This window comes from Passer domesticus, chromosome 10, assembly GCF_036417665.1.
Source record: "Passer domesticus isolate bPasDom1 chromosome 10, bPasDom1.hap1, whole genome shotgun sequence".
In the NCBI taxonomy this organism is placed as follows: domain Eukaryota; kingdom Metazoa; phylum Chordata; class Aves; order Passeriformes; family Passeridae; genus Passer; species Passer domesticus.
In genome coordinates, this window is record NC_087483.1 from 3,686,961 (window position 1) to 3,708,309 (window position 21,349).

At 55.1% G+C, this 21,349-nt stretch overlaps 1 protein-coding gene and 17 non-coding genes across 18 annotated transcripts; 11 read left to right on the forward strand and 7 right to left on the reverse strand.

Annotated features, from left to right (window-relative positions):
- Positions 1-63: 63 nt before the first annotated feature.
- TRNAS-GCU (transfer RNA serine (anticodon GCU)) lies at positions 64-145 on the reverse strand. The gene has a single exon. It is a non-coding gene; the product is annotated as a tRNA-Ser (tRNA).
- Positions 146-372: 227 nt separating this feature from the next.
- Positions 373-445, reverse strand: TRNAM-CAU (transfer RNA methionine (anticodon CAU)). Its single transcript has one exon. It is a non-coding gene; the product is annotated as a tRNA-Met (tRNA).
- Positions 446-561: 116 nt separating this feature from the next.
- TRNAS-GCU (transfer RNA serine (anticodon GCU)) lies at positions 562-643 on the forward strand. The gene has a single exon. It is a non-coding gene; the product is annotated as a tRNA-Ser (tRNA).
- Positions 644-2,064: 1,421 nt separating this feature from the next.
- TRNAP-AGG (transfer RNA proline (anticodon AGG)) lies at positions 2,065-2,136 on the reverse strand. The gene has a single exon. It is a non-coding gene; the product is annotated as a tRNA-Pro (tRNA).
- A 1,380-nt stretch (positions 2,137-3,516) lies between these two features.
- TRNAA-UGC (transfer RNA alanine (anticodon UGC)) lies at positions 3,517-3,589 on the reverse strand. Its single transcript has one exon. It is a non-coding gene; the product is annotated as a tRNA-Ala (tRNA).
- Positions 3,590-4,021: 432 nt separating this feature from the next.
- TRNAA-UGC (transfer RNA alanine (anticodon UGC)) lies at positions 4,022-4,093 on the forward strand. Its single transcript has one exon. It is a non-coding gene; the product is annotated as a tRNA-Ala (tRNA).
- A 252-nt stretch (positions 4,094-4,345) lies between these two features.
- TRNAS-UGA (transfer RNA serine (anticodon UGA)) lies at positions 4,346-4,427 on the forward strand. The gene has a single exon. It is a non-coding gene; the product is annotated as a tRNA-Ser (tRNA).
- A 523-nt stretch (positions 4,428-4,950) lies between these two features.
- Positions 4,951-5,022, reverse strand: TRNAA-CGC (transfer RNA alanine (anticodon CGC)). The gene has a single exon. It is a non-coding gene; the product is annotated as a tRNA-Ala (tRNA).
- Positions 5,023-6,179: 1,157 nt separating this feature from the next.
- On the forward strand, positions 6,180-6,251 carry TRNAP-CGG (transfer RNA proline (anticodon CGG)). The gene has a single exon. It is a non-coding gene; the product is annotated as a tRNA-Pro (tRNA).
- A 236-nt stretch (positions 6,252-6,487) lies between these two features.
- On the forward strand, positions 6,488-6,559 carry TRNAA-UGC (transfer RNA alanine (anticodon UGC)). The gene has a single exon. It is a non-coding gene; the product is annotated as a tRNA-Ala (tRNA).
- A 304-nt stretch (positions 6,560-6,863) lies between these two features.
- TRNAP-AGG (transfer RNA proline (anticodon AGG)) lies at positions 6,864-6,935 on the reverse strand. The gene has a single exon. It is a non-coding gene; the product is annotated as a tRNA-Pro (tRNA).
- Positions 6,936-8,608: 1,673 nt separating this feature from the next.
- On the forward strand, positions 8,609-8,680 carry TRNAP-AGG (transfer RNA proline (anticodon AGG)). Its single transcript has one exon. It is a non-coding gene; the product is annotated as a tRNA-Pro (tRNA).
- A 370-nt stretch (positions 8,681-9,050) lies between these two features.
- TRNAA-UGC (transfer RNA alanine (anticodon UGC)) lies at positions 9,051-9,122 on the forward strand. Its single transcript has one exon. It is a non-coding gene; the product is annotated as a tRNA-Ala (tRNA).
- Positions 9,123-10,407: 1,285 nt separating this feature from the next.
- On the forward strand, positions 10,408-10,489 carry TRNAS-GCU (transfer RNA serine (anticodon GCU)). The gene has a single exon. It is a non-coding gene; the product is annotated as a tRNA-Ser (tRNA).
- A 4,750-nt stretch (positions 10,490-15,239) lies between these two features.
- On the forward strand, positions 15,240-15,675 carry LOC135308659 (feather beta keratin-like). The gene has a single exon (XM_064433885.1). The coding sequence runs from the start codon at positions 15,388-15,390 to the stop codon at positions 15,673-15,675; it is 288 nt and encodes a 95-aa protein (XP_064289955.1). The 5' UTR covers positions 15,240-15,387.
- A 4,229-nt stretch (positions 15,676-19,904) lies between these two features.
- TRNAA-UGC (transfer RNA alanine (anticodon UGC)) lies at positions 19,905-19,976 on the forward strand. Its single transcript has one exon. It is a non-coding gene; the product is annotated as a tRNA-Ala (tRNA).
- Positions 19,977-20,545: 569 nt separating this feature from the next.
- On the forward strand, positions 20,546-20,617 carry TRNAA-CGC (transfer RNA alanine (anticodon CGC)). The gene has a single exon. It is a non-coding gene; the product is annotated as a tRNA-Ala (tRNA).
- A 284-nt stretch (positions 20,618-20,901) lies between these two features.
- TRNAP-AGG (transfer RNA proline (anticodon AGG)) lies at positions 20,902-20,973 on the reverse strand. The gene has a single exon. It is a non-coding gene; the product is annotated as a tRNA-Pro (tRNA).
- Positions 20,974-21,349: the final 376 nt, after the last annotated feature.

Below are 21,349 nucleotides of genomic sequence, written 5' to 3' on the forward strand. Positions count from 1 at the left end.
GCTCCCTCCCTCCCCCATATCGTTTAATCTGTAAATGGAAGACCCGGGGCAGCAGTAAAATCCCGACGAGGGTGGGATTCGAACCCACGCGTGCAAAGCACAATGGATTAGCAGTCCATCGCCTTAACCACTCGGCCACCTCGTCCTGTCCTGTGCCATTTCCGCCTCTGCCCCACCCGCCCCGCGCCCGTGGGAGCCGCCCGTCCCGCGCCTCCGGCCTCCCCGCGCCCTTGAAGGGTCCGACTCCGTGGGAGCCGCCCGCCGCGGGGGCCGCACGAAGGCGTCGGTGCTGTCCGGGCCGGGCGCCCTGCGCAGCCACCTCGGGTGACCACGGGGAAACAAAAAAAAGACCCCAAGAAGACCGCAAAACGCTGCCCTCTCTGAGGCTCGAACTCAGGACCTTCAGATTATGAGACTGACGCGCTGCCTACTGCGCTAAGAGGGCGCTGCAGCACTTTTTCGCCGTCAGACCTCCAGTCGCCGAACAGCCGACGGGACAGGGCGGGAAGGGGCTGCGGCGACCGCGTTAGGCCGGCAGGGGGCGACAGGCCTCCGCGGAGGGACGAGGTGGCCGAGTGGTTAAGGCGATGGACTGCTAATCCATTGTGCTCTGCACGCGTGGGTTCGAATCCCACCCTCGTCGAAATTTTGCTGCCGCGAGGGGGGAAGTGGGGACCTTCGGGGTGGGCTCGGATCCTTGCGGCACAGGGGGACTCGGCGGCGGCGGGAAGGGAAATGGTACCAGCAAGTGCCTGGCCTACACTGGCATCTGCATCCTCCCCAGGATCAGAAGTCACGCGTGCCCTGGAAATTTTGGGAAGGGGATGGCATTACATTGACGTAATGTCTACAGGGCCAGCCAAGATGTGGAGAGGCGGGAAGTCTCTTATCGAAGACTCATGGAGAAGAAAGCACTTAGAAATCCTTACAAGAGCGATTACTGCTGAAAGTGTCTGTTGAGCAGGCAGGCAATAACCTTCCAAAATGTAGAGTGTAATAGGGAAGTAAACTGGGACAAAGAAAGTGTGAAACTGTGGATGGATGCCCTGGATACTGCAGGAAGAGCAGGCAGAGAAGGTATAGGAGGGTTTTTCCCATCACAGTTGTTGGTTATTATGGCCGTTCATTGTAACTGGGGAAAGAAAGCAGCAGAGAGGGCAAAAGGCAAAGTGCAAATCTGATCCTGTACAAAGAGGGAGCCCAGAGGAGCAGAGGAAGGTGTCCTGGCCCCACATCACCCAGAGCCCCCGCTGGCACCGGGATGCTGGGCGTAGCTCTGGATGACTTACCTGGAGAGGTATCCAAACATCTCCCTTTTCCCCACCCAGTGGGGATTAGCCCTCTCCTGTGGCTCATCCTGGCCATTGGATTTGTCTGGGCACCCTGGGAAGGTACCTGAGATGCTGCCAGGTTCTCCAGCCAGCCTTGCCAAGTATAGGAATGTGGAGGGTGGGATGTGGGCTGGGTAGCAGGAAACAGATGCTGTTTGCTGCTTGTGGGGCTTGCAGGCACCATAGGGCAGGAGCAGGTCTTGGGTGGGAGGGGACACCTTGGTGAACTATTAGGTCCAGTGGGGAACCCTGCAGACCCTGAAATAAGCTTTCAGTAAAAACGTGCACCCAAACTGCTCTGAGTCAGCGCCATCATTGTGAGGGGCAAACAGGGGCAGTGGGAAAGGCCCAGCAGTGACCTGAACTTGCACGAGAGAGGCAAACCAGACTGCCAGGCACCATCGGAAGTCCAATCCAGGATCTCCTGTTTACTAGACAGGTGTTTTGACCAACTGAGCCAGGGCCCCCACCTGCCCCACTGCTGGGGCGCCCCATGGCCACAGACACAACCCTTCCCATGCCATCCCCATCCCGCTGTCAACTCAAAAATAGGGTCATTCTGCAGGACCAATGGATTGGGACTGCAGGGACAGAGCACACCCCGTGTGACGCTCTGTGTGTCACACTAAGCTCAAAGTCCTACGGGTGTCCCTGAGGAGTAAAAGTCGATGGCCGGGTCCCGTCGGGCTCTGCACCGGCTAGGCAGGAGCAGGGTGGTGACGCCCAAAACGAAGGGCTCGTCCGGGATTTGAACCCGGGACCTCTCGCACCCTAAGCGAGAATCATACCCCTAGACCAACGAGCCGCCGCCTACAACCGTCCCCCCCCCCCCTTCTCCCCGCCCCCCCCGCCCCGCTCTCGACCGGCCCGGCCCGGCCTGGCCTGGCTCGGCTCGGCTCAGCTCGGCTCGGCTCGGCCCCGCTGCCCCCACGCCTCTTCCCCCGCGCCATCAGCCGCTGCCGCTGCCATGGCCCGCGCCTGCACCCGTGCCACTCCAAATCCAACAGGGGCTCCCTGCGGACCTTCCAGTCCTGCTCACAACGCTGGGCTTTTACTTGCGTGGATGGGAGTCGACCCTCCTGGTGTTCACGGCGTCTTCATTTTCTTTCTTGCTCTCAAGGAATATGTAGCATCGTAGGGCAGGGAGTCATGGGCCACTCATTCAGGGGCCAGGGGAACCCGCGGCTGGGGTTATCTCTTTTTACCGACGGGCCAGCTGGCACCCACGCAAGCCCAGGGCAGTGGTGCCAAGGTGCCCTAGGGCAGGAGATCTTTCTCCTTTTTAATGCCTTTATTTAAAAAAATCAGCTCAGGTGGGGAGAAACGACGGGTCGCACCCACACTGCCGCTGCTCCCAGGAGTGGCCCGGAGGAGGAGGAGGAGGAAGAATGCAGCTGTGTCCGCTGGTCTGCAGGCAAGAGCTGGGGCTTCCATCCTCACGAGAGCAATAGGAGAGTCCCCTTTTCAGTCTGACATTCGAGGGCCTCTTTCTAATCGAGCTCCTTTAGGTTACGGTGAGAGGTAAAAAGGCTCTTAGCAGACACGGGATTAAGTTCCTCACCTTTAGACATACTTAGATCTCTTAATTCTATGTTGGCACGTTGTTTTAGGCTTTTTCCTGCAAGATTTGGTGAAGGGCTTCCTCATTTGTATACCAGCTCTGACGTCATCCCTCCCCCGCTACCTGCAGCCTTCAGGTGTCATCCTCTAGGAAGCAGCAGGGGGACAATTGAGCTGATTTCTAACCATTAACAGGTAATTGAAGAAAAACTATTAACAACAGGTGATTACAACATGAAGTTATTAACAACAGCAATTGGTTTAACTTGTTAACTCTGCAACTTAAAAAAATTGGACAACTTTTCTACTCATAACATTAATGTATGACGAGACATGGGTCTCACTCCCACAGGAACTGTCGCTTTGGTCAGAGCCTGTCCTGTTTGTCTCTACAGAGCCCTCTGGGGTCTTCATGTTGTTCCCCTCCATTCGCTGCAGCTTAGGGCTGGGCAGGATGACTGAGGCAGCTCGAGGGGCTGGCATGGGGTGTGGCACCCACTGTGCTGTCCCCCGCCTCCCAGGCCTGCCATGCCCTCAGGCAGCACCAGTGCTTTTGGGGGCGGTCTGTGGGGGGCTCTGCCAGCCCCACAACCAACAGGGCGGGGTCTGGAGAGGCAAAGGAACGTGGAGATGCTGGGGGTTGATCCCAGGGCCTCTTGCATGCAAAGCAAGCACTCTCCCACTGAGCTACATGCCCCTGTGCAAGGGCAGGGTGGTGCCCAAGAGTCCCCACTGTCTTCATGGTCTACCTGCCCCTGTGGCCACTGAATGCAGGGAAGTTATGCACCATGGCCACCTCTAAATGCCAGCCCCACCTCCGGGGCACTGTAAGATGATTTCCTTGTTCCAGGCTGTGCCAAGGGGCAAAAGGCAACATCAGCCACCCTCTTCAACTCCCAGAATTGGGAGGCACAGATCTGGGGCACGATTCTCACTTAAGGTGTGAGAGGTTCTGGGTTCAGCTCCTTGATGAGCCCACCTAACTTCTTCGGCTGGCACATGGGACTGCAGCATAACCAGGGCTCTGGCACAGAAGGCTGGGTGCCCCTTCCTGGCTGGGTGGGCCAGGATGGACCCCCCGAGGCTGGCAGTGTGTGCACTCAGCCAGGCCATCTCCCTGCCTTGCACAGGGGGATGTAGCTCAGCGGGAGAGCGCTTGCTTTGCATGCAAGAGGCCCTGGGATCAACCCCCAGCATCTCCATGTCTTTTCCCCTACAAGAGTTGCTGTATCCGTGGGCATCCTTGGAGGATGCTTCCCTGTGCTGCCTGTCTCGTGGCCAAGGCACCTGAATTTTTTCGGCCATCAGTAAATATTCCTGCATGTTCCCTTTTCCTGGCCCTCTGGGTGTGAGTACTGGGCTGAGCAGAGCCCCACACCAGGCTGGGGAATGGCATAACCTGTGGCAAAGTGGAATGTCCTGGTTCTCATCACCCCAGTGACAGCCACCAGTGGGCTGTGATGGCCGAGGGGTGAAGGCGTTGGACTTGAAATCCAATAGGGATTCCCTGCGCAGGTTCGAATCCTGCTCACAGCGACAGGTTTTACCTACAGCTGGATGGGGTGGGGTGCCAGGGTGGCTGACCCCTTCCTTCCCTCGGGATTTTGATCCCCTGGAGAGCAGTGGACTGGGAAGGAGCATTGGGTGGGCTTCTGGCTTCTAGGCTCAGCTTCTGCATGACCCCTCCTTTTGGGCATCTGTGGCCAGGCATGGCCTCTGCCGTGTCAGGCCAAGGATGGGGAGGCACTGGCAGGCACAGAGGACACAGGCAGCCTCCCTAGCTGGGTGGCCCCTGGGATGGGATGGTCCCATCACTGCCAGGAGCACAGTGTTGCCCAGTGCCCATGGGAACAGATGCAGCTCAGCCATGGCCAGGGCTGGTTCCCTCCTGGGTTGGGAAGGAGCTGTCAGGGCAGTGGGGGTCATGCTGCCACTGCAGCCTCAGGGGAAAGCTCTGCCATGGTGCATCCCTCACTTTTGTGGAGCCCTTCCAGAGGCACTTGCGAGTTTATCATCACTGGCCCGTGGAGGAGGTGGGTTTGAGGAGGGAAAAAAAAGCTGGAGATGCTGGGGGTTGAACCCAGGGCCTCTTACATGCGAAGCAAGCGCTCTCCCGCTGAGCTACATCCCCCTGCCTGGGCTTTCCATGTCTGGAGGTTCTGCTGACCCTCCTGCTCCTCGTGGCCCCATTTTAAAACCAGGCAGGTGCAGTCCATAGCCATGCTGTGCTGGGCAGAGTGTGAGCTTCAGACGAAATTTAGAAACTCCCATTGAATCATGAGGTACAGAGAGAAACCCCTGTCTTTCTAAACTTTTCAGAGAGGAGCCTGGGTGTGGCTGGGTCCAACCTTAGCCCCAGATTTTGCAGTGGTTTATCTCTAAAATATTGTGTAAGTGTAGTAGAAACTTTATACAGCTTTATCCTGCAGGATTAAAAATAAATATTAAAATTAATACTTACAGAAATACATATGATTTATTACAATGATTCGACCAAAAAAATCTTAATCAGAATTATTTATTACACAATATAGGTGCTATAACAACTATTACAATATAGTGCACTGTGAAGGAATATTGAAACAATTATATTAAAGCAAATAGATTAAAACTGCCAAAACAAATTATTAAGTAAAGGTTGATGTTTCTCACCCAGAGAAACATGGGTGAGCCAATGACTGGGGGCAAATCTCTTGGGCTCAGCCTTAAGGAGTGACCTTGACGAGTGTCTCTACCCCAGTGGGGAATCTCCACACATACACGTCAGGAAAGGATCTGTCAGAAAACCCTGACATTCAAATTTAGGACTTTTATACTATAAAGGATGGATTGTGAACCAGAAATGTCCAGGCCAGCTGTGCCAGCTCAACAGCTTTAATAAAGTTATCAGTAATACTACTTTTTTGTTCCTTTATTCAGGTATTTTACCAGATCTACTATATCTTCATCTCACTATCAGGATGTTTAAATTTGAGGTTGATGACTCAGGCTGGTTTCAGCTTTATTCAACACCAAAAGCAGCATGATCTCTTTTTCTTTATTTAACACTTTTTTGGGAAATACAGCATTGTTTGAGTTGTTTCCTCCATTCCAGGCTCTGGCGTTCCAGAGCAACCTGCTACAGATGCCCAGGTGACATCCCCAGAGCCAGGGAAGAACAAGGGTGACCTCTCCATGGTAGCCAACTATCAGAGACAAATAGAGCGGCCACGGGTCCCATTTCTCCCCGGGCAGCTCTGTGAGTACTTGAACTAAAAGAAAAATTGTTTTGAACAACTTGAAGCAGCTGGCTCGTTGGTCTAGGGGTATGATTCTCGCTTCGGGTGCGAGAGGTCCCGGGTTCAACTCCCGGACGAGCCCTTCTTTTGGCCACTCACCTGCCTCGGGATGCGGTGGAGCCAGGGCAGGGAGGGAGGGAAGCAGTGTCTGCAGAGCAGCTATGGGATCAGTGTTTTGGGTGGGCACGTTTGTCCTTGAACTAGGAGAAGCTCCTTGGAAGCAGGAGTGGGAAGGTTAGACTGCCTGTGACAGTCGGGTTCAGAGCCGTGGGGGCAGAGTGGGTTGAGGGGACTTGGCCTTGCTATTGTACGGGGGGGGGGGATGTAGCTCAGCGGGAGAGCGCTTGCTTTGCATGCAAGAGGCCCTGGGATCAACCCCCAGCATCTCCACCTGCTTTTGCCTCTCCAGACCCCGCCCTGATGCAAACCGCCACCCCAGAGACTCACCAGATCCTCCCCCAACAAGTGCCTGGCCTTGCCTGTGGCCACGTCTGACCTGCCATTGCCTCCTGGCGCCCCAAGGCAGGCAGCAAGGAGCTGCCTGCCGACATCTCCCTCTCCTTAGCCGGGTGCTGGCCAGTGTGGAGGCACGCAGCGTCCCTTCCCCACGGGGCTCACGCTGTCCCTTGCGGTGACCAGCGCTGCTGGGGCGACCAGCCGGGCGGCAGGGGGCCGCTGGGCGCCCAAAAACGAAGGGCTCGTCCGGGATTTGAACCCGGGACCTCTCGCACCCTAAGCGAGAATCATACCCCTAGACCAACGAGCCGCGGTGCGCGGCCCCTCCCGCACCCCCACTCTGCCCCGCCGCACCCCGCACGCTCCCCCGCTCACATCCCGACAGAAGGACGCTCCACCTCCACGCTGCCTGCCACACCGGGCCCCGCCTGCACAGGGACACAGCGCACACCCACCCCCACAACCCTCTACAGCCCTTCCACACCTCCCACCCTTCCCACCCTGCTCACTCCGCTCCCCCCTTACCCCCTGCCCCTCCACCGCCGCGCCCCAGCCTCGCACAGCCCCTGCCACACAGACACCCACATTTGCTGACACTCCGCACAAACACCGCTCACGGGACATCGCCTTTGCACCGTGCCCCACAGCAAAAGCTCACTCAAAAACCAACGGCCCTTCCGACTGCGCCAAGCCACGCTGACGGGCTCTGACGGACAAAAGAGGGGCTGGCGCCTGGCACATGCTGCACCTCACATCTCGTGGACACACACAGAGGCACCTCCCCGCTCCCACAGTGTCTCAGGACACACGCAGCCCTGGCTGCCCCTGAATCTCCAACAGGGTCTGGGAGATGTAGAGGAGGGGACAGAAAGGGCACACTCCAGGTCATTGGTCTAGGGATATGATACTTGCTTTGGGTGCAAGAGGTCCTGGATTTAACTCCCAGACAACCCCTACTTTTGGCCACCCACCATGTCCAGTGCAGAGGGTGACCCTTGCTGGCTGGGTACATCCCTGTGGGAAAGATGGACTTTAAAGGATGGGTGGCAAGATGCTGCGGGGGGAGAGAGATGTAGCTGAGATCAACCCCTAAGCATTCTCCATGTCCTTTTCTCTTTTCTGGTGGTTGTGAGGCTGCCAGAGCTCTCCAGAAAAGGCCTGGTGCTGTGTCCTGGCATCCCAAGGCATAAAAATCTTGTGGCTCTTTTCCTACCCTGCCTGGAGGCTGCAGAGCATAGGAGGCCTTTTTTTAACTTCCTCATGGGGCTCTGGATGTCTCTTTGGGTGAACATCGATGCTGGGGGGACCAGCTCAGAAGGAGGAGGGTAGTGGGTGCCAAATAGGCAGGTTGATCCAACAGTTGAATTCAGGACCACTTGCACTCTAAAATAAATGACTAATGAGTCATTTATGACTAATGAGACGGGATACACTGCTCCCCAAGGGATATGGGAGAGGGTTATGAGGAGTAAAATACTCAGCATCCTCAGGATGCTCTACCTCCAGTATGCAAATCGTGGGGAATCCCACCTGAGGGAGAAGAGTGGGTAGGACTTAGGGCAGTGTGGCTGTTCATGACGCTCCCGGTGTCACCTCCTCCCGGGGCTCCCAGTGGGGGTATGAGGGCGTTGGGTAAAAGCCCAGCGTTGTGAGCAGGATTGGAAGGTCCGCAGGGAGCCCCTGTTGGATTTGGTGTGGCACGAGTGCAGGCGCGGGCCATGGCAGCGGCTGATGGGCGGGGGAAGAGGCGTGCGGGCGGCGGGGCAGCGGGGCGGTGGCGTGTGCGCTGATGGCGCAGTGCGGCGGCGGGGTGCGGGCGCGGTCCGTGCGCAGGGAGCGGGGCCGGGCCGGGCCGGGCCGGGCCGGGCCGGGCCGGGCCGAGCCGAGCCGAGCCGAGCCGAGCCGAGCCGAGCCGAGCCGAGCCGGTCGAGAGCGGGGCGGCGGCGGGGCGGGGAGAAGGGGGGGTTGAAGGTCGTAGACGGTGGCTCGTTGGTCTAGGGGTATGATTCTCGCTTAGGGTGCGAGAGGTCCCGGGTTCAAATCCCGGACGAGCCCTTCGTTTTTACACACCCGCTCCTCCCCATGCCCACACCTCGACGCACTGCAAACACACTGCCCTCACCTTCGCACTCGCCACCGCAGCCCTGCCCGACACGGCACACGCCCCACACGCTCCTGCCACACCTACGCTTGCCCCTTACGTGCCCTCCGCGCCTGCAAAATTACCTCCCTGCTCTGCCCCACACTTATTCCCCGTCTCGCAACCCCCTCACCAGCCCAATCACACCTCAGGGGCCCGCACTGCCTGCACAGACCCTTTCCCCAGCTTTCCCCACCTCGGCCGCCAGGGGAAGGCAGCAGACACGGGCATTTTCCCGGAGGGAGGACAACGCCAGGGCACACGCTCTGCCAGAGGCGGGGGGGGGGGGATGTAGCTCAGCGGGAGAGCGCTTGCTTTGCATGCAAGAGGCCCTGGGATCAACCCCCAGCATCTCCACCTGCTTTTGCCTCTCCAGACCCCGCCCTGATGCAAACCGCCACCCCAGAGACTCACCAGATCCTCCCCCAACAAGTGCCTGGCCTTGCCTGTGGCCACGTCTGACCTGCCATTGCCTCCTGGCGCCCCAAGGCAGGCAGCAAGGAGCTGCCTGCCGACATCTCCCTCTCCTTAGCCGGGTGCTGGCCAGTGTGGAGGCACGCAGCGTCCCTTCCCCACGGGGCTCACGCTGTCCCTTGCGGTGACCATTGTCTTTCTGTGATGGTTGGTGCTGGTGGGGAGCAGCCAGAAAGGGAGATGAGACAGGCTGTCACCTCAGGGCAGTGTAAGGTGGCAGCTAGAACAGCTCTGCGAGGGTGAGGGATGAGGCAGCACGCCCCTGTAGGGTTTGGGGACTGCCAAACCCAGCTGGTGGTGCTTTATGGGATATGTTAGGCTCCCTGTGCTGGGCCTTGTGTCAGCACTGGGAGTGTTCCCAGCAGCAAAAAGAGATGGGGTTTGCAGCTGGGGAATCCCAAACCTGGGACAGCATGTAGGCAGAGAGGTGGGCAGAGGGTCCGGTGTTTTAAGGAACACCCAGTGTCAGGAGGGCCAGTGGGTGCCATGGCTCAGCTGGTCAAAGCACCTGCCTAGTAAACAGGAGATCCTGGGTTCAATTTCCAGTGTACCTTAGCCTGAGGGACTAGTTTTCCTCCCTGTCCCAAACTGGGGGCACTGCTGGGGGTCCTTGTCTGGCTCAGAGCACCCTCAGTCCCCAGTTCACTGTCCCCCGTGATTCTGCTCTGGGGATAAAATGTTTTCTTCTGCTTCCTCTCCCTTCTCGCCTCACACTGGAGCATTGGGCTAAACTATTTCCAGAAACCAGAAAATTTGGGAAATAAGAGATATCTTAGATGCTGTCTGGACCCCTCCCATCTTCCCTATTACTTTTCACAGCTGGTGTGGAATCATGTAGGAAAACCCTCTGGACACGGGTTGGGTGTGGGTGCGTAATGGAGATGCCTGCTGCACATGTCTTCGTAGCAGCAATAAATGCCACGTTACCCTTTGCCACCCCATGGACACAGAAGGGAACGGGGAGAGGGACAAACGAATCACAAATGCTTGCTTGTCTCCCTGCCCCACTGTGACAGGGGCTGCCAGGGCTCTGCCTGCCCAGCCTTGCTCACCAAAGGACACCCTGGGGGACCAGCTCCACTATTACAGTCCATGGGGGGGGGGGGGGGGGGAAGAAAAAAAAGATCTGCTAAAACAAATTTTGGTAAAAGGAAGCTGCAATCACGGGGACGAGGTGGCCGAGTGGTTAAGGCGATGGACTGCTAATCCATTGTGCTCTGCACGCGTGGGTTCGAATCCCACCCTCGTCGGTTTCCCCACCAAGCCCCTTCCTAAGAGTTAGTATTTTGGTGCTGCTTGCCCCATATCCTTCTGCCTTTTGTGTTTTGCTTTGCAGTGTCAAATACACATTACACCTGCCCCTGGACTGCTGCTCCGCGGCCTGAACCTGCTCGTTGTGGCTCAGGGATGGATGTGGCCTTTGTGTGCAGTGTGGCAGGGGAGCAGGGTGTCTGAGCCCACCTGCGTGTCTCTCTCCTGCCATCCCATTGCCTGCTCTCCAGGAGCAGTGAACTGTAGGCAGGGAAGGTCAGGACTGGGATACTGATGGGAATAAAAAGCTGCCCTGTGTCTGGCGTGTCCCAAAGGTGCTTGCTGTGGGGATGGAAGAGCTGCTGTGCACTGGCAGCTCCCTCCTGTGCCTGGAGCAGTGCTCACAGTGGAGATTTGTGGAGACAGGAGAGCGTGACCAATGGCAAGATGAAGAGGAAAGAGGTAAAACTGCTTCTGGAATCTCAGTGGTCTTGTAGAGAGGAAAGCCCTGCATTTGGGATTCTGTGCTTTGAGGCACCTGGGGAAAGGTATCATGCCAGTCTTTCCAGTGCCTTCACTTTCTCCCCTCTCCTCCTCTCCACTGATGAGGATGTGGCCAAGAAATGCCATGGCTTCAAGGCAAGGTGAGGATGCTTAGGCTTAGCTGCCCACACCTTTTTGACCTTCACTGTGGCTACATTTCCTTCCCATGCCTTGGGGAGATGTCCCTGGGGACCAGTGAGAAGCTGCTTCCCTCCATCAGTGTCTCCCGAGCCAGAAACCATAAGCAGGCTGCAGGAAAACACCGGCCCCATCCATTCCACTGCCATGAGATGCTGTGGTGCTTGGCCAGGCCTGCCACCCCAGGAAAGGGGCATGTCCCTGCCTGGACAGCCAGGTGCCCTGCAAGGGATCTGCACGAGATTTCCTGGGAAAAATGCATGAGTTTGGGTCCAGCCCTGCAGAGAGACCAACCTGCAGCTGGAGATGATGAGATGGGCTGGGGTGGTGGGTGCAGAGGTATAGCAGTGCATGGCAGGGGGATTGCTGTCACAGGATGGGACCTGGGACCTGCAGGGCACAGGCAGCCAGGAGAGGATCCCCACTGATTCCCTTAGGGCACCCTTCAACCCTGCCCTGGCACACACATGTCCCTGTCCTGGTGAGTGGTGACGGGTCCTCCTGAAGGGAATGTGCCACTGTCAGTGGTGCTGTGGGGCATCAGGCCACCCAGGGACCTGGCAATTACAGGGATCCTTTGGCTGCGTAGAACTGGATCATCTGCAGCCTCGGGACAGCGCCTGGCAGCCAGAGCCTGGCTCTCCCTAGTGGCACCTGCTGGGCTCCCTGGGCTGCACAGAGTGGCCCTGGAGCATCCCGAGTCTGCTTTGGCAAGGACACAGGCAACCAGGATGCACTGTGCCTGGGTCTGGCTGCATCAAGATTCTGCCTTCTGGCACTGGGGTGTCCCACTCATCCATCAGCCATCTGAAGTGGTCCCTGACTGTCCTGCTGCCAGGAGGCAAGCCCTGGGTGAGCGCCCTGCATGCAGACATTCCTTGGAGATGGGATGCTGTAGGTCTGTTGCTGCTTCAAGATGTGTCCCTGCCTTTGGCTTTCAGGAGAAATTTTAGGACAGGGGTAAGCTCTCACCCTCCAGCCAGTCTCGGACACATCCAGCCTTTGGGTCATTGGAAATCAAAATGCAAAGTGCTACTGGGACTGGTGATAGGAAGGGAAATGGATTATTGATCCCGGACCATGTTTTTTGTGTCCTTACCTGCAGGAAGAGGCAGGGCTGAGGTGGCACATATCCTGGATCTGTGCAGAAGTTAAGAAAATGATCTGACATGTTTCATTTGGTGAAATTTTCTCAGGTTTGAGGTTTGTCCAGAGAAAGTCACATCTCAAACAGAAAGTGCTCATTCCCTGAAATAAATACAGATTGGAAAATTCAATCTTTTTCTCCCAAATATCTGCCCTTTCCCCCACTGTTTTCCTGTTTGAAAACAAAAACCCAAACAAACCAGGTTGGTAGAAGAAGGGTTTAATTCTCAGGCTGTGCGTCCAAACTGCACTTGTGGAATCAATTTATTATTCAAGAGTGGTGCAAAAAGCAGCACAGTAAAGCTTATACTGAAATGTCATCTTTTCCTGCTTGCCAATTCACCATTTAGGAGATTATGAATGATGAACCCACAGCGTCCTGCCTTACTCCAGGAGCTGCCAGGTTGCTTCTCCCTGAAGCCCATGTCCTCTGCTGAACCTCAGAAAACCTGATTTCCTTTTCCCCCTTCCAGAATGATGTTAAAAAATAGCTGAGTTTGGCCTCAGAACCTTGGAAAGACAGGCAGAGAGGAGTCACTAGGGACCATTTAGTGTGATCCATTGTGGCCAAGTCATCTCAAGAACTCAAATGACCCCCCAAACCCAACAAGGGTTTAACAGGATGCTCACAGCCCCACACACACATAGTACATGTCGCCCAGTACTGTCAGGGTTTATTCCAGGTCAGGAGATGTTTGTGCTGTGAGTTTGGCTCTGCTGGTGTGAAATGAAAAGCCTGTTCCAGACTTTCCTTGCCTCTAGAGCTCATGATGGCTCATCATGGTCCTGCTTGGGACCACATCAGCAATTCCCTCTCCCCACTGTGAGGGTGATTCACATTTAAGTGCAGGTTGAGATGTTTGGGATGTTTAGTAGATAACAGGCTTCCAGCAGAGTGATCCCAGATCCCTGGTGTCACACCAGAGCCTGTAATTACTGTAATTGACTCTGTCTTGACTATGTCATCCCATCACAAGGAAGGACACCTGTGACCTTCTGGCTCACTGCTACCACCCTATCCAAGGAGTGGGATGGAAGGGCTTTTGCAAGTCAGCTCCCTGCACAAAAATCAGCCAGTTTAGGTATGTGTCATCTGTGGGGCTGGACTTCAGAGCCCATGATCACTTTACTTTTTAAATCTGATGTGCCTTCCAAGCATGACTTATACCCCAGGTGTGAAGAATAATAACAAAAAAAAAAACCCCCAAAAAAAAAACAAAAACAAAAACAAAAACCTAAAAAAACCAAACAAACAAAAAAACCAAACAAAAAAAACCCAAAACAAAACAAAAAACCCCAAACAAACAAAAAAACCCCAAACTCCTCTAAGTGCATCCAAACACATCACAAATTGCTCATGCTGGGCTAGGTCAGGTCTCTGTCCACATTGCTCATATCCACACTACTGCAGCCCCTCAGCTTTCCTGCCGTCCATGAGACTCCTGGCAGAGGATTTCACTCCAAATGGATGTTCCTTACATTCAGTTTACATCCTTGGTCTCACCTCAGGTGTATCAAAGAGCTGAATTGGTTGTGCTGAGAGGAAGGTGGGGATACGTCTGCTCTAAATTCTGCTGAAACACTCTCCTGCCTGGTGGCATAAAGACCTAAAATGTCCCTTGGCCTTAGGAAGGAAGGTAATTAATGCCTGTAGCCCGAATCATTTCAATCTTACTCAGTATTACATGGAAGAAAAACATGAGAGATGAAAGAGGGAACTGTTTAATCAGTTGGGGGAGCTTTCCAGGAGAAAACTGCTGGTTGTTGGGGAGTTTCAGGCTGAAGGCACACACCCACTCCCCTGGGGGGCTGGGCCACCCTATAAAACTGTGGGGACAGTGCTTGGCCCCACCACCTGCTCCAGCTGCCACCACTGCCACCTCCGTCTGGGTAAGTCGAGACAGGCTCCATTCCCTTCCCTACCCCTCCCTCTTCCCTTCCAGCTGCACAGGACATCAGGGAAGGGTGTATTTCTGCCCTAAAATAAAGAGTGCAAGGGGTTGTAGGATGCAGGGCTTACAGGGTCCGCAACCACATAATCAGTTGCAACCTGCATGATTTTCCTTGCTGAAGGAGAGAAACAAATTAGAACAGGACATGCCTGGGTTGCAGGGATCAATGTGTCCTTGTTTATGGATGGTCATCAAAGGTCCCTTATATTTTGGGATGGGATGGCTCAGTTCATGTTGTGTTGATTTAAGTGGGTTTTGCTTCAACCACATGCATCTTGTGACCACCTTGCTTGCCAAAGTCTCCCCGTCAGCTTGGAGCAGGAGTGGGTCTGCTCTCTGGTCCCAAAACCTGGTGCCTCCAACTTTCCCAGACTCAACCTGCAGCTCAAACACAACTCCCCTCATTCTCCTGAGTGGTTTATGGAGCAAGGTGGGGGGAAGCTTTCTTTTGGTGCTTCTAAAACATCCAAACTTATGGCTGGGCTATTACCCTCAGGGCAGAAGCCCAGCAGGGAATGCCGGCCGGCCAGGATAGCTCAACGGAGGGCCAGGATAGCTCAGCGGGGGGGGCTCAGGCAACCCAGGCAAGCTATAGTGATTTGCAGCTCAGCTCTTTAGTGATTTCAGCTCTTTTAGCTCGCCTGGTGCCGTCGGTACCGCCGTCCCAGCAGACGCGGAGAGAGAGGGAGCAGCGCTGTGTGGGTTCCGCAGGGTTCTTTTATTGGGGTCTCCGCGAAGGGTCCAGTGACAGCTCTCCTCTGCCGAACCGGGCAGAGTTAGGGGTTTTTATACCCTACAGGGGTATTGAAAACTGTCCAATAGTAAGGGTCAAGGGAAAAGTGACCTATGGATATACGGGGAGATAAACAGGGTCTGACAGGAGGAAGAGAGGGGCTTCTAAAACCTTAGTCATGCTGACTTTGGTATTTCCTAGCTCAGGCCTCTGATCGCCAAGGCCTTGCAGGCCTTGTGCCTGCTACACAAACTCACCCTCTAGCTTGCTCTCCCACACCTCTTATTATGGGAGGTATTGCGTGAGGGCTCAGCAAGGACAGACCAACCTCTGCCTTGCTTTTACATCCCAGCTCTGGCTTTCAGGTGCACATCCTTGCTGAGCCATGTCCTGCTACGACCTATGCCTGCCCTCCTCCTGCAGTCCCCGGCCCCTGGCCACCAGCTGCAACCAGCCCTGCTTCCGCCGCTGCGGGGACTCCACCGCCTTCATCCAGCCACCCACGGTCGTGGTCACGCTGCCCGGGCCCATCCTCAGCTCCTTCCCACAGAACACCGTGGTGGGCTCCACGGCCTCGGCGGCGGTCGGGAGCTACCTGCGCTGCTGCGGCATCCCTGTGGGCTCCCGGGGCCTGGGCAAGGCAGGACTGCTGTGCCTGGGCACCAGGCTGTAGGGTGTCTCCAGTGGGCTCCTCCTCCTGCCTGTGCCAGCAGTGTGGTCAGGAAAGGCAAGTGAAGCACACAACCAAGACTGGGGGAGAGGACTAAGGAGATGTCCCTGGGCTTCCCAGCAGTTTCCCCAGGAGGACGGTAGCCGTGCAAGCTCGTCACTCCAGACCATGCCTCTGTACACCTTTGTCTCACTAAGTCTTTATATTTCCATGTTCTACATGGCATTTGCTGCTGGCTGGGCAATAAATGCTTCTAGCAGGCTGTAGATGGCAGATGATAATCATGGGGTTGTGGGGCGAGGGGACACCTTGTAGGGATCAGCTTGTCCCAAGTGGGGTTTATCCATTTCTTTATTGAGCACTGGAAACACACTTGTACTCTGAACTGGTTCACACTCCTTCTTATTAAAGACTTTCTACATCATAGCCTGTGTCTTCTGTTGTTCCTTGTTCAGGAGCCTGGAGGGGTGACATCCTCTGGAGGCATCTTGCTGCTGGGGAGGTTTGGTTTTTACATTAAATGGGAGTTTCTGCTGCCCAGCTCTTCCCTGTGCTGACAGACGTGTGTGGTTTGCTGGGACCAGTCCCAAGGCAACTTTCTTATCCTGGAAACCTCTCCTCCTGCCCCATGGCAAGCATCTGCTCAGGGAGGAATTCCTTCAGGAGTACAATTTATAGCCTGTTCCCTCAAGGAGCTAGGAATGTGAAGGTTTGACATTTCAAAATGGCATTTACCCTGCATTTTGCAGTGATATTTTGGGGGGCTGAGCTAAGGAGGTGGGCATGGAGTCAGGGAAAAAAAGGTAGAAGTGGGATTTTTGGAAGATGGGCTTCTTTGGATGGGCATTCTATGCCAAGGTCGCACAGTGTTTAATGGGTGACAGTGAAGAGTGAAAAAGAAGCGACAATAATTACTTTATGGATAGGGGACACTGATGTCTCTGGAAGATGTAATGAAATGAGTTAAGCCTCTTTTTAAGATACCATAGATCATCAGGCAGAATTTTTCAGCTGATGGAAGGAGGAATAGGAATATTTGCATAAAGTTTTGAGCCTTTATAATGAGGGATTATGCTGAGCTTGAAAGCTTATTGGTCATCAAAAGCCTTTGACCAAGCTCAACTGGTTTTATTGCCCAGGAGACCTTTGCTGAGGTGCTCCTAATTTGGAGACAATTTACATGGCAATTTCTCAGCAGCCAGTGCACCAGGAGAAGGGAGGTGTCCTTCTTCCAAGGACTGCTCAGATATTTTTATCCCAGCTATTGCAATTGTCTGCAGAGACAGGATGCAAAATTTTGAATTTAAAAATTACAAAAAGCTTTGAAATTCCAGCAGAAGTTTTGTTGGGAAGCTGTGGGTCTCTGGGCCTTGTGCAGCTGCCTTCCTCAAGCCTGCTGCACTGAACAGTCCAGGAGGGAGCAGGTGGACAGAATAATGACATTTTTATGTTGCTTTGCACTGAATGACTCCACTGGTGAGGGTATACAGATTTTGATTTTTTTTTTTCCTGAAAATCCAATGTCTACAAAAATATACACAGCTTCTTGATTTGACTTGAAAATTGTGGTGTCTTAGTGCAGACAGTTGGGGAAATGAGGACCTTGGTGCCTTTCAGCACTGCCTATCCTGAGGGCCAGGGGACTCTGCATCCCATGGGAGCCGTGACTCCAGCTGGGAGCTGTGCCTCCTTGGCTTCCAGCTCAAGAGCAGTCCTGAATTCACCATATTGCCCCCCCAAGCCAGTCCTTGCCCCAGGCAGGACCCCCCAGACCTGCTGATCAGGCCCTAAATACAGGTTCCTGTAGAGGCAGCACATTCAAGGGCTCCAGTGAGAAACACAGAGCTACCTAACAAGACGGGCATGAAAAATATTGCTCAGCAGGTGGAGGCACATGGAGGGAAATAGCTAGGTCCTGGGATTTGGTCCCAGCATTGCTTACCTATAGCATTCAAAAGCAGAAGAAGCATTTTTGAGAAGAGCCTGGAGTATGGCTCAGGTGCCACCCTCTGGCCATGCCTGTTGAGGTTTATGACTCCTGTCCACTTCCCATCTTCCCTCAGCTGCTTCATGATCTTGGAGGAAACCTGCTCCCTGTGGTCATTCAGTATCCTCAGACTCCTGAAGGACACGTGCCTTCCTACGTGGAAGGGTTGATGAGGTGGGAAGGAGAGGGGATGTCATGGTTTGAGGAGGAAAAAGCACAGAGAGCTGTTGTGGAAAAGGGGAGATTGCTGTGAACAGCAAGTGAGTGGGACCATCTGTAACGGAGACTTTGCCTGTGGAGGGTTAGGCTGGATTAGGAAAAGATTCTTTCCTCAGAGGGTGGTGGGGCACTGAACAGGCTCCCCAGGGAATGGGCAAAGCCCCAAGGTTGCCAGAACTCCAGGAGCATTTGGACAATCCTTTCAGGCAGAGGGTGGGATGTTTGAGATGTCTGTACAGAGCCAGGAGTTGGATTTTGGTGCTCCTTATGGGTCCCTTCCAATTCAGGATATTCTATGATACTATGGAAGCCCCAGGCAGCGTGGTGCTGGTGGTAGGGCTGGGATTGGTGGCAAGGCTGGATTACTGGGGGGCCAACACAGCATGTCAATCTGCAGCTTCTCTGCACATCCAGGTGAGAAGACAAAAATTGCGGTGTGTTACAGCAGTGGGAGAGGATGAAAACACAGATCCCCCACTTGTGCCTTTACAGGGTTGCGAAAGGTGTATTCCAGACTGGCACTGGGCTGAGGGCAATGCTGGGAGGTGAGCTGCATCAACAGGCAGCATCCTTCATCCTCCTCACTGAGGCAAGCACTGCTGGCCAGAGCACTTTGGGACACACCTGGAGCCAGCCAGGTGAGAGACAGAGCCCCTGTAGCTGGGAGCCTGCAAGCATGGCAAGCAGAGAGATGGGACTTATGTGGCCAGTCCCTGGATGTGTCCAAGGCCAGGCTGGATGGAGCTTGGAGCAACCTTCCAAATTGAGGAAGCAGAGAGAAAGTGGCTGCCTGGCCAGGATAAGAGGGAGGAGAGGCCGCCACTGAGGATATCCCACCCCAGACACCCATGGATCAGGCATAGGGCAGGGACTCAAGGTGCCCTCCCTGCCACATCTGGGGAGCCAGACAGGCAGTGGCTCTGCCAAGGGCTCCTGTTCTTCCCCAGGGCTGGAGATCCCCTAAAATAGGAAAATAATAGCCTGCCCACATGTGTGAGTCAAGGGGGAAGAAGCAGACAAATTAAAAGGCATAGACATGCTGGTCTGGCCCTTCTGGTGCTCCCTGTGGTAATAGGGCTCACAAGACTTGCGTCCTGCAGCCCTGTTGGCTCCACATGTGTCACCCTGAGCTCACATCACCAGCAGACATCGCTCCTGGCTGTCCTACATCCTCCTCTACTCTGAGTTTTTGCTGTGGAGAGCAGCCCTCAGGGAAAGACTGGGATGAGCACAGTGAAGGTGGAGTCCAGATCCCAACGGGTCCTAGGAGGGAATCTAAGTTTTAAACTCAAGAATTGTGTGATAAAACATTCCAGGGCTGTTAATTCACATTTGCTGAGAGGTGTCTGCATACCTCCCAAAGAGGAGAAGCGTGATGTAGTTATTGCTGTGTGGAGTAGCTCCTGTCAGCACTGGTTATGTGGACTGAAGGATCTGTGTGGGGGTTATGAGACCTGGAAATAATGGGGTGCAGAGGTTCCCTTTCCTGCTCCCCTCCACCCCTCTGTGATTTGAAAGGCTGTGGCTGAACCAGCCTCCCAGTTCCCCTCAGCTGGCTCAGGGCATTTGGATGGGGGCAATCTCTGCTCTGGCACAGCCATGTGTTACAATCGGTACTGGAGGCTCACTGCTGTCTGCAAATCATCTCTTTGCACTTCTGTGTGAAGGGGGGTCCCCAGCAGCTGGGGCCCCTGCAGCAGCGCATCTTCCCACCCCAGCACAGCTACAGGCAGCTCAACCCTCAGGAACTGTGTCCTGGAAAATTCCCCATGTCCTGCCCTGGAACTGTGCCCCCATGGCACCCACAGGAGCACCAGCACTCTGCTGACCCCTGTGAGAGCTGGGAAAAAAGAGCAGACAGTTACCCGGCACTCACAGCTCTTGTCCCTCGGGAGCCACACCAAAACCACACTGGGATCTGTGGGGCTGTGACATGGATTGGAACAGGGCTGGTCCCACATCCTGGCTTGGCAAATTCTTGCAGGTATGGAGCTTCAAGGGTTGGCAGCAACAGGCCACTAGGGTAGGGGATGTAGCTCAGCAGAAGAGTGCTTGCTTTGCATGCAAGAGGCCCTGGGATCAACCCCCAGCATCTCCATCTTCTTTTGCCTCCCCGGACTGCTCCCTGCTGGATGCAGGGCTGCCAGAGTCCCCTCAAAAGGCCCTGGGGTTACCTCCTGGCATGGCTGGCCTGGAAATTCCTCCTTAAGGCTGTGGGTGTGCTGGGAAAAAGCACATCCACAGCTGTACCCCAAAATACAAACTGTGGGTCTGGGGAGGCAAAAGGGGTGCACGCACGCCAGATTGCTGGTGTAGGGATGGTGTTGGTTGTTGGTGTCATGCACTTTTGCAAGAGATCCTGATTCAACTCCTGGATAAACCCTCCTTTGGATACAGCCCCTCCTTTTTGGGAGAAACCCCTCCTTTGAATAAAGCCCTGGCTTTGGAGATGACTCTTTGTTAGGACAGCTCCTCCTTTGGGACTGCACCCCTGCTGCTCTTTGCTGACCAGGTGTAGGATGATCAGCCCTTGCATCCCCCAGCTCCCGGCAGACAGCATCCCGTGGTGTGGCTGTAGTGCCTCTCATTCAGCTGACATTACTTTTGGCACATAAACACAACCCTTGCAGTGCCAGGAGAATGTGTCCTCCCAAACAGCCCTATGGAGGGGATGTAGCTCAGTGGGAGAGCGCTTGCTTCGCATGTAAGAGGCCCTGGGTTCAATCCCCAGCATCTCCAGTTGGTTGGTGGTTTTTTGTTCTTTTTCCTCCACGAGGCGGCGATGATAAACTCCTTTTACATCAGGTTTTCCCGGCACCACGGCTGCGCCGCCCACCCATGGCCGAAATGGCAGCACGGACCCAACCCTCTACCGTCCCCCACTGGCGCGACAGCACCTTCACCACTCAGGAGAGGACCAATCCCGACGATGGCTTGGCCGTGTCAGGCCACCCGTGTCCCTTGCGCAAGGCATCGTCGCTCCACGCGTGCCCGCAATCCAGCGACGGAGTGCCCAAAACGAAGGGCTCGTCCGGGATTTGAACCCGGGACCTCTCGCACCCTAAGCGAGAATCATACCCCTAGACCAACGAGCCACGGTGCGCAGCCCCTCCCGCACCCCCACTCTGCCCCGCCGCACCCCGCACGCTCCCCCGCTCACATCCCGACAAAACGGGCACGGTGCAGCCCGCGGCCAGCGAGCACCATCAGCCACCCCCGCGCTGTGATGGCCTTCACCCCGAAGGCGTTGGACTCGAAATCCTGTAGGGATTCCCTGCGCAGGTTCGAATCCTGCTCACAGTGACAGGTTTTACCCAATGCCCAGATACTGCGAGTGTTGGGGTGTCTGCCCTCTCTGGGGGTCCCGGTAGAGGCTGATATGAGAAGGTCATTGGCGTCCAGCGCAGCCCCGTTCCTCTCGGGAGGTTGTGATGCTCTGGGGCGGTGACACATCTGAGATTCTCCAGCTTT

Bases quoted from the DNA above. Each gene is read 5' to 3' on its own strand.
- LOC135308659 (XM_064433885.1), top strand. From the start codon at position 15,388: ATGTCCTGCTACGACCTATGCCTGCCCTCCTCCTGCAGTCCCCGGCCC.